The sequence below is a fragment of the Microtus ochrogaster genome, chromosome 10 (genome assembly GCF_000317375.1).
Source record: "Microtus ochrogaster isolate Prairie Vole_2 chromosome 10, MicOch1.0, whole genome shotgun sequence".
NCBI lineage: Eukaryota > Metazoa > Chordata > Mammalia > Rodentia > Cricetidae > Microtus > Microtus ochrogaster.
The window spans coordinates 76,625,225-76,643,168 of NC_022016.1; the positions used below are offsets into that span (position 1 = coordinate 76,625,225).

The window sequence follows — 17,944 nt, forward strand, 5'->3', positions numbered from 1 at the left end:
TTGATGTCATTGTCAAAAAAAACCATAGATGGATGAGTTTATTCTGAATTTATAACTCTGTTCAACTCAAAATGTTTGTCTATCCATGTACAGTGCAATGTTATCTTGAGAAATAATTGTTTTATAGTGAATTTTGAAATTGAGATGTGTCTGACATCTAGCTTTGCATTTTCTTAATCAGAACTATTTTGGCTATTACGAAGTCATTGAAGCTCCATATAAACTTTAGTTAGAATCAGCATGTTCGTTTCTACAAAATGTTGACTGGACTTCTAAGAATTGCATTGAGTCTGTAGATGAGTTTGAAGAGTTTTGCCATCTTAACAATGTTAATACTTGTAATTCATTAATATAAGATGCTTTCTTATGTATGTATGCATTTTTGTATATATGTATGTATAGTTTGCTTTTGTTTTTTCAAATTTACTGCAAGTGCATAAAGTATGATCATTTTTATATATTGGTTTTTATATCTTACAACTTTCATAACTTTGTTTTAATGAATTCTTTAGTTCTTTGCTTTATAAAAGATCTTGTTTTCTGTGAATAGGGATAGTTTTACATCATCTAGTCTGGATGCCATTTATTTCTTATTATTGTCTATATTCACTTGCTAGCCCCTCCCTTATAATAATGAAAAGATGTGGCAAGAACAGACATGATGTGCTAGTTTTGGGGGAAAACCATGTACGTATATAATACAGCCTTACACTTGAGCACCTACAGAGAGAGACTGAAAAAATATGTATTTTTTACACTGTAATTTGCTTGTTGTGGAATATTAATTTAAGATTTGTTACATTTGTTTAGGCCTTGGAACGTGTGTTTCTCTGTAAAGCTGTGTTGCTTTGCCTGTCTTGAATTCCTGATTGGTCTAATAAAGAGCCGAACAGCCAATAACAAGGCAGGAGGAAGGATAGGTGAGGCTGGCAGTCAGAGTGAATACAGAGAGAAATCTGGGAGAAACATATTGAGGAGGAAGGGGACGCCAGGAGTCAGCCTCCTGGTTACAGAGCAAGACATGAATAAGAAGTAAAGAAAGGTATACAGAAATAGAGAAAGATAGAAGGGGTGATTAAGTTAAGAAAAGCTGTTTAGAAGGCTGGCGAAGGAGGCCTTCCTACTCATGTGGTCTTTATGACTTCCATCATGGCATACCATGGACAGGGATAGAAGGCTCAGAAGGTGATGGTGCAGCCCATCAACCTCATTTTCAGATACTTGCAAAATGGCTCTCAAGTTCAGGTCTGGCTGTATGAGCAAGTGAATATGCCGATAGAAGGTTGTATTGTCTTTGCTGAGTACGTGAACCTCATTAGATTATGCAGAAGAGATTCACTCTAAAACAAAGTCAGGAAACAACTGGGTCAGATCATGCTGAAAGGAGATAATATTCTGCTCCAAAGTGTTTCCAGCTAGAGCCCATCAAACACTCAAGAAGTTGAAGAAGAAGTACAGTGTTTTAAAGGTGTCTTCTGTTGGGAGCACAGTCTGAAACATTTATTCATATTGTTTTAGTGACCCTATGTTATTAACAGGTGACAATAAATGTTGTGAGATTTATTGCTTTTATTACCAAAACAAAAAAAAAGAAAAGAAAAACTGTCTAGAAATAAACCAAGCTAAGACGGCTGGGCATTTAGAAAGAAATAAGTCACTGTCTGTATTTATTTGGGATCCTGAAAGAAGCAAAGAACAAAAGAGTAAAAAGTATTAAAAAAAAACAAATATAAAAAAACAACCTTTTCTTTTTGTGGAGACAAGGTTTCCCTGTAGTGTTGGACCCTGTCCTGGTACTAGCTCTTGTAGACCAGGCTGGCCACAAACTCAGAGATCTGCCTGCCTCTGCCTCCTGAATGCTGGGATTAAAGACATGTGCCACCACTGTTTGGCTGCAATTTGCTCTTTAAAAGAAATTTCCCTTATACTTACAAATAGTTATTTGTCATAATTGATAAAGAAATGCTTTTAATTTACAACAGAATTTAATTTTTTTTGTTGACAGCTGTGGCTTAAAAGTTTACCTTTAGAAATTTCATTACTAAAAAGGTTCATGTGCAATTTTGTACAATTAAACTTTTAGATATTTTTATTTTTCTAAATTGAAAACTTATTTTATTCTCACTATATAAGGATGCTTGCTATAAAAGATCTCCAGAAATTGCAATGTTATCATGAATGTAAAAAAATCATTCATAATTCTTTAATCAGAGAAAATTTCTGTGATCATTTTAGTCATTCCTTTCAGATATTTTCACTATGTTCATGATGTGTGCTTTTTTAATATCTAAAACGTGATCATATTTATAGTCTAGCAACAGTGACAACAAGAGCTGTCTGAGGCACATAAAGTAGTGTTGGTTGTCTTGCTTGATGAGTGACTTGACAATCTGGATGGCTTTCTCCATCCCCATTTATCTGTCTCACGTTAGTGTTGTAATCAGCCCTCGTGTGCTTTAGTCTCCTTAGTAAGCTCCTGCCGCCTTAGGTTTTTGCCATAACTAGTGAATCTGTATTATAATAATAAGGTAAAGTTGGAGCTCAGAGCTTCTTATATATAATTTACAGGTTTTTCCTTGGATACTAGCTGAGTAAAATACCTCTTCATTATTGTTGCTTTCTTTCTCAAAACAGACTTTTTTGTTTTTGTTTTTTGCCTTTAGGTATGTAACCATATGCTTTTTTTTTCTTTAAAGAATGATAAGAGGATGCTACAACTGTTTAACATTCTACAGATGTGGGGAATACTTCTATTAATACTATTTTTGTTGTATTGGCAGATAAGTAAAATAGTTTCATTCCGTCATTCAGCTTTATTATTTTTTCTTTTCTTTTTTCCTTTTTTTCTTTGTTGAGACAGGGTCTTACTCTGTAGCCTACGCTAGCCTTGACACCATTATGTAGCTCAGACAGTCTTGAGTTTGCATCAATCTTCTTGCCTCAATCTCCAGAAGAGGTAGTTATTGTACTTGCTCTATTTTACATGCTCTACCACATTTAGATCCCGAACACTTGGATACCTTTTATATTTCACTCCTTTCTAGTACAGAATAGAAATTTATCCAGTTAAAGAGTCTTCGCTGGGCAGGGTGTCAGTGCTGGTGCACACCTTTAATCCCAGCACTCGGGAGGCAGAGGCAGGCGGATCTCTGTTAGTTTGAGGCCAGCTTTGGTCTACAGAGCAAGTTCCAGGAAGCCAGGGCTGTTACACAGAGAAATCTTGTCGTGAAAAACTAAAATAAAATAAAAATGAAAGACTTGATGGAATTATTAGAATTGATTCCAAAGCAAAATATAGAGTTGCAAAATGAAATCTGTCCTGTTTTAGTTCTCATCATTTCATTTGTTCAATTCTTTCTTTGATTTTGAAGTGTGCATTTATTGTCTTAGCAAGTTTTGTTAATAAAACTGATAATTGCTGTTTCAAAAGCTAAGTTTCTTTTGGAACTTTAGTCATTAACTGTGTGTGTGTGTGTGTGTGTGTGTGTGTGTGTGTGTTTTGGGTGTATGATATATTCATGTGTGTGTGTGCCCTTGTGTATGCAGAAGCCATAGGAGAATGCCTGGTGTCTTTCTCTATTGTGCTCTATCTTGTTCCCTTGATACAGGGTCTCTGTTTCCATTAGGCTTGTTGGCTAGCAAGCTCCTCGATTGTCTTGTCTCTTGCCTCAGTGCTGGGCTTGTAGGCACATAAGTCATGCCTGTTTTTTATGTAGGTGTTGGGGATTTGAACTGAGGTTCTCATGTTTGCACATCAAGCATTCCTCACTGACATCTTCCCTGCTCAGTTTCTTTTTCTTTCCTCCTCCTCCTCCTCCTCCTCCTCCTCCTCCTCCTTCTCCTCCTCCTCCTCCTTTTTTTTTTTTTTACTTTTCAACAGGGTTTCTCTGTAGTTTTGGAAACTAGCTCTTATAGCTTATAGACCAGGCTGACCTCGAACTCACAGAGATCCGCCTAGCTCTGACTCCCAAGTGCTGTTTTTTTTTTGTTTGTTTTTTGTTTTTGTTGTTTTAAAGACAGCATCTTATGATCTTTTCATCAAACTTTAGTCATTGATTAAGGACTTCCAACTGGGTTTGTAAGTATATTAAACAACTTTTGGAGGACTTCGTTTTAGAAAGATTACCACTAAGACACTTAGGCTGGATTTATAAGGCAATTTACCCATATGTCTTGTGTCTGGGGTATATTTTTCAATGAGTTTTTGCTTGATTTTCTTTCTCTTAAAAAATTTTTAAAATAATTTGTATATGGTTGGAGGTATTTGCATGTGTGGAGTCAGAGGACAGCTTGTTTCAGAAGTCAGTTCTCTTCATCCACCATGTGGATCCTGGAGGTTGATGCGGCTCAGGTTGGCAGACTTGGCATAAGCTCCTTTGCCTAATGAGCCATCTTGCCATTTCTGCTTGGTTTCCTTCTGAGTCTGTAAAGATTCAGGACAGTGAAATGGAATTACCACTCACCTTTGAAATGTCAGTTGTTTATGTTGTTAAAATACTTAAGCCCTTCTAGCAGATACCTCGCTAGGAGTTATTATACAGTCAAAGTATACTAAGTCCATCCTGGTTTACATTAGTATTTCAGTGTAATGATGATTTTTTTTTTTAAATGAGAAATCCGAGACATAGTAATGAGCTAGATGAGCTGCTAGGACAATAAACTGAATCAAGACTCTTTGGGGTAGTCCATGAGCGTATTTTAGAAAGCACGGTGATGCTTGGAGTGGGGAAAACCGAATTGTGTATCCTGATTCTCTGATAAGTGACTTCTGAAATTAGTGGCCCATGCCTTTAATCCCAGCACTCGGGAAGCAGAGGCAGGTGGATCTCTGTGAGTTCCAGGACAGCCTGCTCTACAAAATGACCAGCCAGGGCTGTTACAGAGAGAAACCCTGTCTCAAAAAATCAAACCAAACAAAACAAGTAAAATATTTTGCTGGAGAAGTAGACACTATAGGATATGTGTACATATTTGGTATATACATAATATATCTTAACTATATATTGATTTCTAGACAATATTTCTAGACTTCACACTGTGCTCATGTATTTCTATGCATGCCCTTCTTCCCTCACCCCTTAGTAAGTATTGTTAAATTTTTCTTAAATCATACCCTCGTTTTTTGTCTTCATTGACATTTAGATCCTCAACTGAATCATTTGAAGTTATTCCCTAAGTTACCCCCTATGTTCTTCCTGTCTTTACATAGACACATGTACAAATAATCACTCTTGAATATGTCTTCCTTTGTATCCTCATTTCTTTAAATTAGATGGGGCCCTTTATAAATTTTCATCTGCAAAATGTTAAACTGTTATTTCTGTTCATTACTCTGTGTGTGTGTGTGTGTGTGCGCGCGTGTGTGTGTGTGTGTGTGTGTGTGTTTGAGACATGATCTTGCTATATAGGTCAGACTCACCTGTAGTAGATATGCAAGGATGTGCCGCCATGTCCATACTTCTTCCTAGTTTGTACAGATTTAGCTGAGCTTTTCTAATTGCAGGCACACATGTCTCTACTTAGAGACATCTAAGTAGAGTCACCCTCTTTTCCCCATACTTTTACGTTCCTGCCTTCGTGTCATCCCTTAAGCCTCTTAGATGCCCTTCTTTGTCCTGAACATTCTTCCATATTCCCGTAAGGCAAACCTGAGCTTTTGAGCATTGATATTCTTCAGCTGCCTTTCAAATGAGCTATTATGGTCATCAGTTGGACAAGGAGCCCTTTGAACTGTGGGTGTGAAATGAGTGGCACTGCCTGCACATAAGCAATTCAACTCTGATGACATCAGATCATCATCAGGACACCAGTTTGTGTGCCCCAGGTTGTTTGTTGTGGTGCTGTGGTCACAATTACGCCTTTTTACACACTAGACAAATACTTTCCTATTGTACTGCATCCCTTTATCACTTTATTGAAGTAGATTTTGAATTGATTTTTAAGTACTGCTTGGGTAGAGGATAAACATTTTGAAGAGGGCTTTAAAATTACTTTTGTTTTGTATTGGGTTTTTGGGTAGAATTATGTATGAAAAATACCCTTAGATTCTTTCCTAAATTTTTGTGATTCTTTTTTTTTAATTTTTGTGATTCTTTGACTGTGTTTATTCATTCTCCTCCTTGTCACCAAAGAAGAAAATATTTTCCCGAAGTGAAGGATGTTTTTTATCTTTTTGTCTGTTTCTCAAATATCTTTTGAATGAATACCAAATGTATCACAAAGAATTATTGAATAAAATATAATTTCTATTTATTGTTTATTTTAGTTGTCAAGTGGGAATCCTGTATATGAAAAATACTATAGACAGGTAAGATTTTTACTATATTTGTATTCTGAATTAAGCATAAAATATGATATCAATTGTTGATTATATGCATGTAGATGAGGAGTCACTAGATAAGTTTGTTGTGTCATGATTCAACATTTTGGGTTTAGCCTCTAACTTTGAGTAATTGATACTGCTTTGTTTTTGAGAGGTCCTGCTAGGTGGTCTCAACTGGCCTTTCAGTACATAATCCTACCTCCGTCTCCTGAGTGTTAAGATTATAGGCACACACCAAAACTAGATAATAACACTCAGAAAAAATGAAAGAGAATTTAATTATCCTAAATATCTATGTTAAAAAATCTATAAAACATTAGATATATTCATTCAGATATAAATATCTTAGTTAATGTATAAGCCAAATAGGAATAACTTTTGTGTTATTTGTTTATTTATTTGGTGGTTTAGTTCTTGTTTCCTGTTTGGCCTGGTATTCACTATGTAATTCAATTTTGTGTTGGACTTGTTAGAGTTCTCCTGCCTCAGCCTCTAGTGCTGCGATTTTGGTGTTCATCATTTCACACATATTAAGTGAGCGTGGGGCTGAGGATGTAGTTCTTTGGTAGAGGACATGTTCATCACACAAAAGACCCGGGGTTTAATTCCCAGTACCAAAGAACAGACCAGCCAAACAAACAAGAAATGTATCAAGCATTTTGTTAATAAATTAGGGATACATTCAGATATAAAATTAAGAATACAAAAATCAGGTGTGATAATAGTTGTTAATCCTAGCAGTTCAGGATCATCCTAGGTTACATAATGAGTCTGAGGCCAGTGTGAGCTATGTGATACCCAACCTCAGAAAGCATTGAAAATGAAAATATGAATTGTAGTGATTCATACTCAACCAGAAAAAAATTTATTTGCATTTGTGTGGATAGGAATCATTTACATTGCTAACAGTATTCTATAATTTAATGTCTCGTTCTACAGTTTAAAAGTCTTATTAAAAAGCTAATCAGAAATAACTATTTTAGACCAGATAATGTCCTGATGTTCTAAATGGTTTCATTGCTCATTTCTTTCTTTATCCTTTAAAAAAAAAATCTTGAGACATCTTTATGCACCTTAGGCTGGCCTTGAACTCACTCAGTAGCAGAATATGACCTTGAGCTTTCAGTCCTTTCTGCCTCTACCTGCCAAGTTCTGGGATTACAGTTGTGTGCCACCATGACCAGCTTCATTTTTGTGTATTTGATTGTTTTCACAGAACATTTGTGTAATTATAGAAAAGGGTGGTCTCATTTGGCTTGGTTGTCCACGCCATTTTAGCAAATACCAATTAGCCGATATAGAGATCCCTTTTGTTTTGACTTGCAAGTCTAGCACTGTGTACTACTTAGCAGCTTCTAAGTTGAATTCTTAAAAATTTGCAGAGTCTGGCCGGGCGGTGGTGGCGCACGCCTTTAATCCCAGCACTTGGGAGGCAGAGGCAGGCGGATCTCTGTGAGTTCGAGACCAGCCTGGTCTACAGAGCTAGTTCCAGGACAGGCTCCAAAACCACAGAGAAACCCTGTCTCAAAAAAACCAAAAAAAAAAAATTGCAGAGTCTGATTGTATTTTTTATTTTAAATTGTATATGTACTTCTTAAGAGTGTGGTTCTTAAGAACCTATGTTGCTCAAACTGGTCTTGGATCAGGGCTCAAGTCATCCTGTCTCATCCTCATAAGTAGCTGGGGTTCTAAGTATATGCCAACATGTTCAGTTTGATTTATACTTCTTTAAGCTTTGTCTTTTTGAGATGAGCTTTCAAGCTGGACTCAAACCCATGATGTAGTTGAGAATAGCTTTGTATTTCTGATCCTCTTCTTTACTTCTCAAGTGCTGAGGTTATTGTGGACAACCATGCCAGTGTTGATTTTATTTTTTTATTTTGTCTTAGAGACAGGGACTTGCTATGTAGTCAGACTTTCATTAAATTCTAAATCTTTCTTCTTCAACCTCCCCTGTGCTAGCATTGCAGGCATATGCCACCATGCCTGTAATCTTTGTGGATGGGGTAGGGACAAGGTGTCATTGTAGTCCACCCTGGCCCCAAACTTGCTATGTGACAGAAGTTGGCCTTGAACCTGCTGATTCTCCTACCTGTACCTTTGAAGTGCTAGGGCTACAGGTGTTTCCCACTCTGCCTGGCCTCATGCCTGTTTTTTTATTGAAATTTTAAACGTTTTTGTTTGTTTTTCTGTCTTTAGGCTAGGATCTAAACCTTGGAAATTCTTTCCATCATATTTCTCGTTGTATATATGAATTAGAACTGAGTTTTGCTCATGCTGAAGTTCTTAGTTAAAGTGTTTACTACCTGTGATGGTGGGACTTTATAAAACCAGATAGTAAACCAATTTTCTTCTCCCTCCCTCCCTCCCTTTTTGTGTGTGTGTTGTGTACATATGTGTGTATACATATGGAAGTTAAAGTGTCTTTACTCAGGTGCCTTCCACCTTTTATTTGAGACCAGGTCTCTCTTGCTGGCCTGTGTCTTTGGCCAAATAGTCTAAGCTAGCTGGCTATTGAGCTCCTGGAATCTACCTGTTTTTGAATTGTAGGTTACCACCTTATCCAGCCTTTTACTTGAGTTCTGGGCATCCAAACTCAAATTCTCATGCTTTAAAGCATTCAGGGCATTCGAACTGGGGTGTCTGAATTCAGGTCCTACTTCTTGTAAGTGTTTTACTGACAGAGCCATCTCTTTCCCCCATGTTGGAGTTGTAGTGGGAAGCTGCTTGTTGGTTCCCAGCTGCTCTCTGCTTGTTTGTCCTGGCAGCTGAGAACCAAAACAATCACACAGAAACTGTATTAATTAAATCACTGCTTGGCCTGTTAGTTCTAGCTTCTTATCGGCTAACTCTTACTTATTAATTTAACCCATTTCTTTTAATCTGTGTATCACCACATAGCTGTGGCTTATGGCTAAAGTTCCCAGCATCTGTCTCCAGTGACTCGATGGTGCCTCTCTGACTCCGCCCTCCTTTCTCCCAGCATACAGCCTGGCTTTCCCCACCTAGTTCTGGTTTTCCCTGCCATAGGCTCAACACAGTTCTTTATTCATTAACCAATAAAAGCAACACATAGACAGAAGGACCTCCCACACCACCCCCATGCATGCCCAGTCATTGTAGGAGAGGTTTATATAGATACTGACTCCACATCAAGCTACTGTTCTTTACAGATAACTTGTTTTATCAGAATAAAAGAGAATTGTTCTTAAATATGAACTTGTGTTGTACACTTGACCAATTTATTTACAGCCTTTTAAAAAGCTGAAGAACTTGTTGAATCTTTGTGATTATATTTTCATACAAAGTAGTCTTTCAGTAAAAATTATTGTTTTGGTATTTGATGAATCAGAGAAATTGGGTTCTATTGGAAAGTGTTTTTTATTCAGTTTACAATAGTGTAGCCTACTGTATTGAGATAGCCCAAGAAGAAAAAGAATTTTTTTTTTTTTTTTACATTTTGAACTTGGGGTGTACATTACTGGTAGAATGCTTGTTAACATGAACAAAGCCCTGGGTTCTGTCCCAAGCACTGGGAGGTGGGTGGTGAGGGTGAGTGAATGATGTTCTTATTCTGGTTTCCCAAGGCGGTTGTAGTAGTACACTCCTATGATCCTAGAACTTGGGGGAGTGGGCAGGAGGATCATTCAGGATCGTGTTCGGTTACACTGGAGTTTGTTACATGCTACATGCCTGGGTTACGTACATGAAACAGTATCTCAATAAGAGAATAGAACTTAAACCTAGGGCATGATGTCTGTAACCTCACCACTTAGGAGACTGAGGTAGGAACGTCATAAATTTGAGGCTAGCCTGTGTTATACATTGAGACTTTGTCTGAAGAGTTGGTCATGGTGGTGAAACTGTGATCCCAGCACTTGGGAAGTGAGGATGGAGGTAGGCTGTCAGGAGTTTAAGGCTAGCCTGGGCTATATAAGGCCTTGACTTTTGAATTAAGTGGGGTTTTTTTGGTTTGTTTTTTTTTTTTTAAAAAAAAGAATAGGGAAGAGGACTTGAGATGACTGCAGGGGTAAAGCACTCATAACCCGAGTCAGTACCCCAAATTCATGGTACGGGGAGAGAACACACTCTTCAAAAGTTGTCCTCTGATCTCTACACACATATCATGCCCCTGCCCCCATCACACACACAGAGAAATAATTCAAAAATTTTCTTGATTTAAAAAGACCCCCCCATCCTCAAAAACAACAGAAAAAAAAAAAGGAAAAAAATAATGGAACTCTGTTGACATCAATTCTAGCTTGTAGTTTATAGCAGAGCCTTTTGCAGGGATTAGAGGACTGTAGAAACATCCTGTAGGTGAATGTAGTTTTTAATTTGTTACTGTGATTGCAAGAATGGAAGATAACCACAGAGAAACCCTGTCTCGAAAACCAAAAAAAAAAAGAATGGAAGATAAGATTCCATACTAGGATACAGTATGTAAATACGTAATGAATTCAGTCTATGTTTACTTTGAGTGTATTGATATGTAGGTAATGCTGGGCGTGAATGTTCCTTTCTTATCATGGTCAGGAAGTGGGTAAAGAAAAATAGTTGCGGAGAATTTTACAGACATGTTTCCTTATACTTCTGTACTTCCTTCTTCCAAAACTGAAGGATTAGGCAGGTTTTTTTTTTCTTTTTCTGAGTGCCTGATTTAGCCTGTTCTTGCCTTTGAGAGAGTTTTTTTTCCCCTTCATTCTGGGACTAGGCTATGTAAATGCTTCATGTGTTTACAGTAAACTTAGTCTTTTAACTAAACTAGAAACATAGCTACTTCATGAATATCCTATTTCCCATGGCTTTTAAGATTTACTTTTTATGTTTACAAATAGAAGTTTAGGAAGTCTTTACAAAAACAAGCTTTTTTTCCATCCTTTTGTTTGTTATGACCTTATTATGTCTTAAAGGATAAGTCCCCATCAGTCAAAATAATGTATTCCTCTTAATGCACTGTAGAAATGAAACAGGTTTTTTTAAGTTTGACATGACTTAAAGCTGATACTGCTTTGATATTTTAAGTGTTTCAATTTCTAAGAGCAGATACAGAAGCAGAAGTTAATCTAAATCATGCTCAGCTATCCCAGTTCTCAGAAGACCTCTAAGAAATATTATTTTCTTATATTGCCATTTAAATGACAATCATAAAAGTGTGGAGTTAGATCTGTGTTCATGTTCCAATTTTACTACTTGCTTTTCCATGAACTTGTTTCTTTGCTTGTATAATAGACATGATAAACTTATTTTGCAAATTGGCTCCTGTTTGGATGATACCATTCTTAGAAGAATCTGCAGAGGTCTTGCTCTTGTTAGCAGAAGGATTCTGATTCCAGTTCATGAATTAGGGAGGAAACATGGAAAGTGATACAATTTTGATTTTGTGTTTTACTGTCAGCTTCCTGTTTTTCTTTTCAGGTTGATACAGGCAATACTGGAAGGGTGTTGGCTTCAGATGCTGCTGCATTCCTGAAAAAATCAGGGCTTCCAGCCTTGATTCTCGGAAAGGTAGGATGTGCTTATTATAACTAGACTATAATGAATATGGAGAAGCATAATAGAACTACAAATAAATTCAGAAGGTTGCAATCAAGAAACATTCAAATTAGAACTGAGTCATAGGAGCAGTTGTAATGGAATGGGGTTGTGGTGTAGTGATGTAGTGTGGTGTAATTTCCTTTTGCAAATTAAAGCGATGCCAACTTTTCCTGATGGGAGAGCTGTTCCTTTCCCCCACAAGCTGCAACACTTTAGAGAGCAGCCCTGCACTTTGCCTGGACAGCCCCATTGGTGGAGGTCTGAGTGAGCCAGCCCCTAAGTTGTGAGCATGGGAGAGTTGTCCCCATTACTCATCTGTCATGTGGTAACATGGGCAGCGAAGATACTCTCCCCAATTCCCACCCTTAACCCCACCCCCACCCTCACCCCTCAACAACTGAGGCAGGTGGGAGAGCTGGCCCTGAGGTCATAAGAGCAGGAGAGCTGTCTCTACCACTCACTCAGAGTGACCCCGACACCATGCTTGGACAGCACAGTAGAGCTGGTCCTGAAGGTGTAAGTGTGGGAGAAGAGACTCTGAAGATGTGAAAATGGGAGAGCTGGTCCTTCCTCTTGCTCACCCCTTCTAGGGATGAACTAGCCAGGCCATGCTGGAAAGCTCACTCTGGTGGTGAGGCAAGGGAGAGCTGGAAAGCTGACCAACCCTGCAACTACCCAGGCCCAGAACCAGGGATATGAGTTAGCCCACTCCAACATCCACCCCATCTGTGATCTGCTGGAGCACATGAAGGGACCAGTCCTGCAGACCCAAAGCCGCAGGATTTCCACAACACAGGGCAACAGCAGGATAACTAAGAGGAGTCCTGGTGAGGACCTAGCATTGATAGTGTAGCAAGAACCAGAAACCTCGAACCAGACCAGTGACTCTTTGCAGTGCACACTTACAAGTAAAATATGAACAAAAGGGTTTACTTTGTGAGTTGCTGTGTCACAACTGCAGCTTCCCTGTCAAAATTGTTTTTTTCTCTTAAAATTTTATTTTATTTTATTTGATGGGGGAAGTTGCAAGGGCACAGGGAAGATACTAAGGAATAGGGAAAGAAATAGGATGGAGATGTGTGATGTGAAGGACAAAGCATAGCTAAAAAAGAAAGTTAAGAAAAGAAATTAAGGTAATTTTGAGCATTTTAGAAACATCACTTTTGACTAGGATGAAATGAGAAAGTAATTGTACATTTGTGTATTGTGGGGAGGTGCAGTGAAGGGTAGGAACCTTGCTATCCACTCAGACAGTTGGACCTATCCTTGTTTCCTCAATAAAACTGCCTCTGTTTAATGTACAAAGCAGAGTTAGGGATTGAAAAGAACAGAGGTGGAAAGCTCCTCTTTTGCTAAATTGTTATGCATGATATTGATATATAATAAAAGTCTTTAAAAATAATATTAATAGTTTCATAACTCATAGAAAAACTAACTTGTAGATAGAAGTTTCTGTCCTTCCTAGTCCCTCAGCTGTTCAGTCCCAAAGAAACACACAGAGGCTTATATTAATTATAAGCTGTTTGGCTCAGGCTTATTATTAACTAGCTTTTACAACTTAAATTAACCCATATTTCTTATATAAGTTTAGCCACGTGACTTGGTACCTTTTCTCAGTGAGGCATTCTCATCTTGCTTCCTCTGCTTTTAGCTTATGACTGTGTCTCTGCTTTTCCTCTTTCCAGAATTTTCCTAGTCTGGTTGTCCTGCATATACTTCCTGCTTGGCTAATGGCCAATCAGTGTTTTATTAAAACAATATGACTGACAAATCTTTAAAGTGTACAAGAACATTATTCCACAGCATTAACTAACCATCCATAGGGGAAAAAATTACCTTAATAAGAATCAAATCAGGGCCTGGCGATGGTGGCGCACGCCTTTAATCCCAGCACTTGGGAGGCAGAGGCAGGCGGATCTCTGTGAGTTCGAGACCAGCCTGGTCTACAGAGCTAGTTCCAGGACAGGCTCCAAAGCCACAGAGAAACCCTATCTCGAAAAACCAAAAAAAAAAAAAAAGAATCAAACCAGGGTAGTATGTTTCAGTGGACAATAGTAAACCCTGGGCTAGTGAAAAGGACATTTGACTAGAGGTTGGAACTTGTATTCAATTTTCTCCTCATTCCTTTAATGTTCTTAAGCCAGATTCCCTAACCTGGGTCTTCATGTCTTCGTTAAAGGGTTGCACTGAAAAATTTCTAATGATTTTTAGATCTGTTTACACAGATCATGAAGTTATTAGTTATAGGGATTTAATTTATCTTTTAAAGATTTTTGTTAAAATATATAGAGATTGATTCTTTTTTCCTGTTATATTTCAGATTTGGGATTTAGCTGATACAGATGGCAAAGGTGTCCTGAGCAAACAAGTAAGATTGAGAGATTCATCTAAATTTTTTGTGGGCTTGGTCCAATTTGAAGTAAAAAGTAGCAGATTTTTTTATGTTTAAGCTTAAAATTAGTTTTTCAAGACCATGTGTATTAACATTGAAAATATTTTTAACTACTGAACATTTAGCTATCTGAATGCTAAAGTTTAGTAACTTTGTTTTACTGAAGCTTTTATATACTACTTATATCTCTTACAGACTTTGTTCTTAGTATCTTATTAATTAAATTTCTTGAGTATACAAGATCATAAGTAAACATTGATTTTATTAGTAAGTGTTATTGTAGATAAGCCCAGACCTTTGAACGTAGTCTTGGGCTAATCAAACCTAAATTCTTGTGTAGGTTTATTTCTGACATGTCATCCGAAAAGTGGTGCACAGGATGGAAGTACACTCTATAAATATGTGAAAGTGTTTATTGCCAAAGGTATTGAATGCCATGTATATATATACTTTAATGTTTGGTGCGTTGGAAGTTGGCTATCTTCATACTCTTGTTTAGCCCTACTGTGTAAAGCTCATTTTCCTTATAAGCATAGCTAAAACAAGGTCAAAAACAGAAAAGAAATGAGAATAATAAATAATGATAGAATCAAAATACCCAGCCTCTTTTATAGGAAGATTATGTGTATGGTTGTTTTGCCTGCATGTATGTGCATGTTTGAGTACCACATGTGTGCCTGGTGCCTGCAGGGGTCAGAAGAGGGCTTTGGATCTCCTGGAACTGGACCTACAGGCAGTTGTAAGCTGCATGTGAGTGCTAGGAATCAAACCCATGTTTTCCCAAGAGCAAGTCTTAATGACTGAGTCATCGCTGTTGAATACCCAGCCTCTTAATTAGGATTTTAGGACTAGATTGCTAGTAGTCCTCATCGGAGGTTCTGGGTAAAAGGGCCAATTCAAAACACTGAAGACAGGGGCCCTCTGGTATGGTCCACTCAGCAAGTGTTTGTTAAGAGCCAGACTTTAGAAGTGCAGAGGTGAATGTGACAGATGTAATTCCTCTTAGGAAATTTGTAGTATAGTAACTTCTTCACTGGTAGTGCTGGATATTGGGTCAGTTTGAGTTGTCTTTGCTGCATCCAGGCTGCTAGATATCTGGGTTTGCCATTGAAGTTTGAGTGTACATTGAAGGCAGTGTTTTGTTCTGGCTTTTTGAAGAAAGATTTGTGTTGACTCAGTGGTAACAGAAATTTCAGCTCACAGTCGTTTGCATGCTAAGTACACTGAACCATTCCCCCCAGCCCAAAGATAATACTGTACTGAGAGTCTGTATGATAAAAATGACCCTTGGTGCTATCCACCTACAGAATAGTTTTATTTCATTGCTCCTTATACATTGCAAGGTAGATAGTATTAGACTATCCTCCTCTTAGGAAAGAATTTTATTTAAATTGCCTGTGGCATTGCAATTTTAAGTTAAGAGCTAGAATTTAATGAATTATTGTACTTCAGAGCTTATCTGCAGTGTGGAAATGGATCTGATTCTTTAAGAGTAGTTGAAGAGGGGCTGGAGAGATGGGTCAGAGGTTAAGAGCACTGGCTGCTCTCCCAGAGATACTGAGTTCAATTCCCAGCAACTACGTTGTAACGCACAACCATCTATAATGAGATCTGGTGCCCTCTTCTGGCTGTGTGTGTTGCTAGAGATGAAAACAAGGATCTCTCAAGAATGTGAGACAAATAAATACTCGACCATTAAGTTACATTTCCAGTCCCAAGGGGAGTCTCTTGAAAAACTGCAAGAGGCAAGTATTGAATAAAGCAGATAGCTTGCAAGGTAAGAAAGGGTAAAAGAATAAGAAGAAATAGGTAAGGGCGGGTTATGTGAGAATGGGGCATGGTTAGGGTGAACTGTTGAATCAGTAACAGTCCTGGGATGTTGAAAAACTGGAAAAAAAATACTATTGGGACAAAACACCATTCTTGTGTCTATTTTCAAGCCCATCTTAGAACAACTGAAAACCAATAAATTGAGCTTCTTTACATGTGTTTACTTACTTAATTAGGCTTGAATTAAGACCTGAAGTACAAGGACCTTTGTGGAAGATTTTTAATTTTTGTGTTTGTTTGGGTTTCTCTGTGTATCCCTGGCTGTCCTGGAACTTGCTCTGTAGACCAAGCTGGTCTCAAACTCAGAGAGATCCTCCTGCCTCTGCCTCTGAGTGCTGGGATTAAAGGTGTATGGCACTGCACCTGGATGATTTGTAAATATCTTTAAGTCAAGCAGTTAAAATTGTTTTAGATGCTTGTTTTTCAGTTGTTTTCCTAGCTCCTCGGAATAGCAGTGATTGACTCTTGTACTACTGATCCAATATCAAAATTACATTTCCACTTAAGAGATGGCTTTTGATAACAGTTATTATCTCACTTTAATTTAGACCCCTTACCCAAAAGGCCTTTCAGTTAACAGCCAACATTTTTAGTAAAATTGAATATTCTTTAAAATGTGAATATTCTGTACAGTTTCCATTTTCATATACCATGATTTATTTTTATTAAAATTACTTTTTGCTAATAATGTTAGAAAAATCATTATACATGTTTCTTTTCTCCATTTTAAAGCAATTTTTTAAAGCAAATGGTTTTGAAGCAAATATACTGTTATATTTGTTGGTACATGATACTGTGGAATAATTGTGCATTTTATATTTTCAGATCATAAAGTAGGTATAAAACAAGGTAGATTGGAAGAAAAGCACCTAATGTTTATGCTTTTCTTTGTCAGGAATTCTTTATTGCTTTGCGACTTGTGGCATGTGCCCAGAATGGACTGGACGTTTCCCTGAGTAGCTTGAATCTCGCTGTTCCTCCACCAAGATTTGTAAGAAATGATTTTATATGTAAAATTTATTTAATTAGAAAGATTAGGACTGGGAAGATGGTTCATTGGGTAAAGTGCTTGCCCCTGTAAGCATGAGAACTAGAGTTCAGGTCACTAGTGCTCATATTAAAGGCTGGCTAGGCATAGTGACCTGCCTGTGATCCCAGAATTCAGGAGGTGAGACGGGATTCTCCAGGGCATAGCTGGCACTAAACTAGTGGAATCAGTGAGCTCTGAGTCAAGTGAGAGATCCTACCTACAGAAACACACACAGACACAAATTACAGTCATACTTAACAAAAAATTACACCACATGATTCAAAATAAAAAGTAACATACTCACTCTTACTGCTTTAATCCCTATCACTTAGCCACCTGGCTTTCTTTCTTAGTAACTACTGCTATTACTAGTTATGTGTATGTACTTCAGAGTTATATGTGCATATAAAAGTACAAATATGTATTTCTTAATTTTCTAATAGTGGCATTCTATGTATTCGACTCCATACGCTTTAAAACGAATATATTTTAGAGATGTAACATAAGCTTTATTTAGTGTTTGCATGGTATTTCTTTGTTTATGTTTACTATAGTTTATATAAATTCCAATGTAGATATGTAGATTTTTTTAAGGAAAAATGCTGTGACAGATATTAATTTTGTTTATGACATACGCAGAAATGTAGTTGCAGCATCTCAAAAGTGAAATTGTCTTTAAGAGTTTTTGTATGTATTTTACTTTTAACAGCAATTGGTTGGCTTGTCAATTTCCTTGTGCTTTTGCTCACGTGCTATTGTCAGATTATAGATCCTTGTCAGCTTGGTGGCAAATGGTATGTTAGTGTCTAGATTTCTCTTTTTAGCTTATAGG

General features: G+C 37.5%; 1 protein-coding gene and 1 pseudogene across 3 annotated transcripts in view; both read left to right on the forward strand.

Annotated features, from left to right (window-relative positions):
- Eps15 (epidermal growth factor receptor pathway substrate 15) overlaps positions 1-17,944 on the forward strand; it is a 101,890-nt gene that overhangs the window by 14,645 nt on the left and 69,301 nt on the right. For all 3 annotated transcript variants that reach the window (XM_013348541.2, XM_013348542.2, XM_005353574.2), the window contains exons 2-5: positions 6,266-6,307; positions 11,741-11,830; positions 14,181-14,228; positions 16,978-17,073. In XM_013348541.2, coding sequence (XP_013203995.1) covers positions 6,266-6,307; positions 11,741-11,830; positions 14,181-14,228; positions 16,978-17,073 — 276 coding nt within the window. The remainder of the gene's footprint in view (positions 1-6,265; positions 6,308-11,740; positions 11,831-14,180; positions 14,229-16,977; positions 17,074-17,944) is intronic.
- LOC106143911 lies at positions 900-1,492 on the forward strand (annotated as a pseudogene).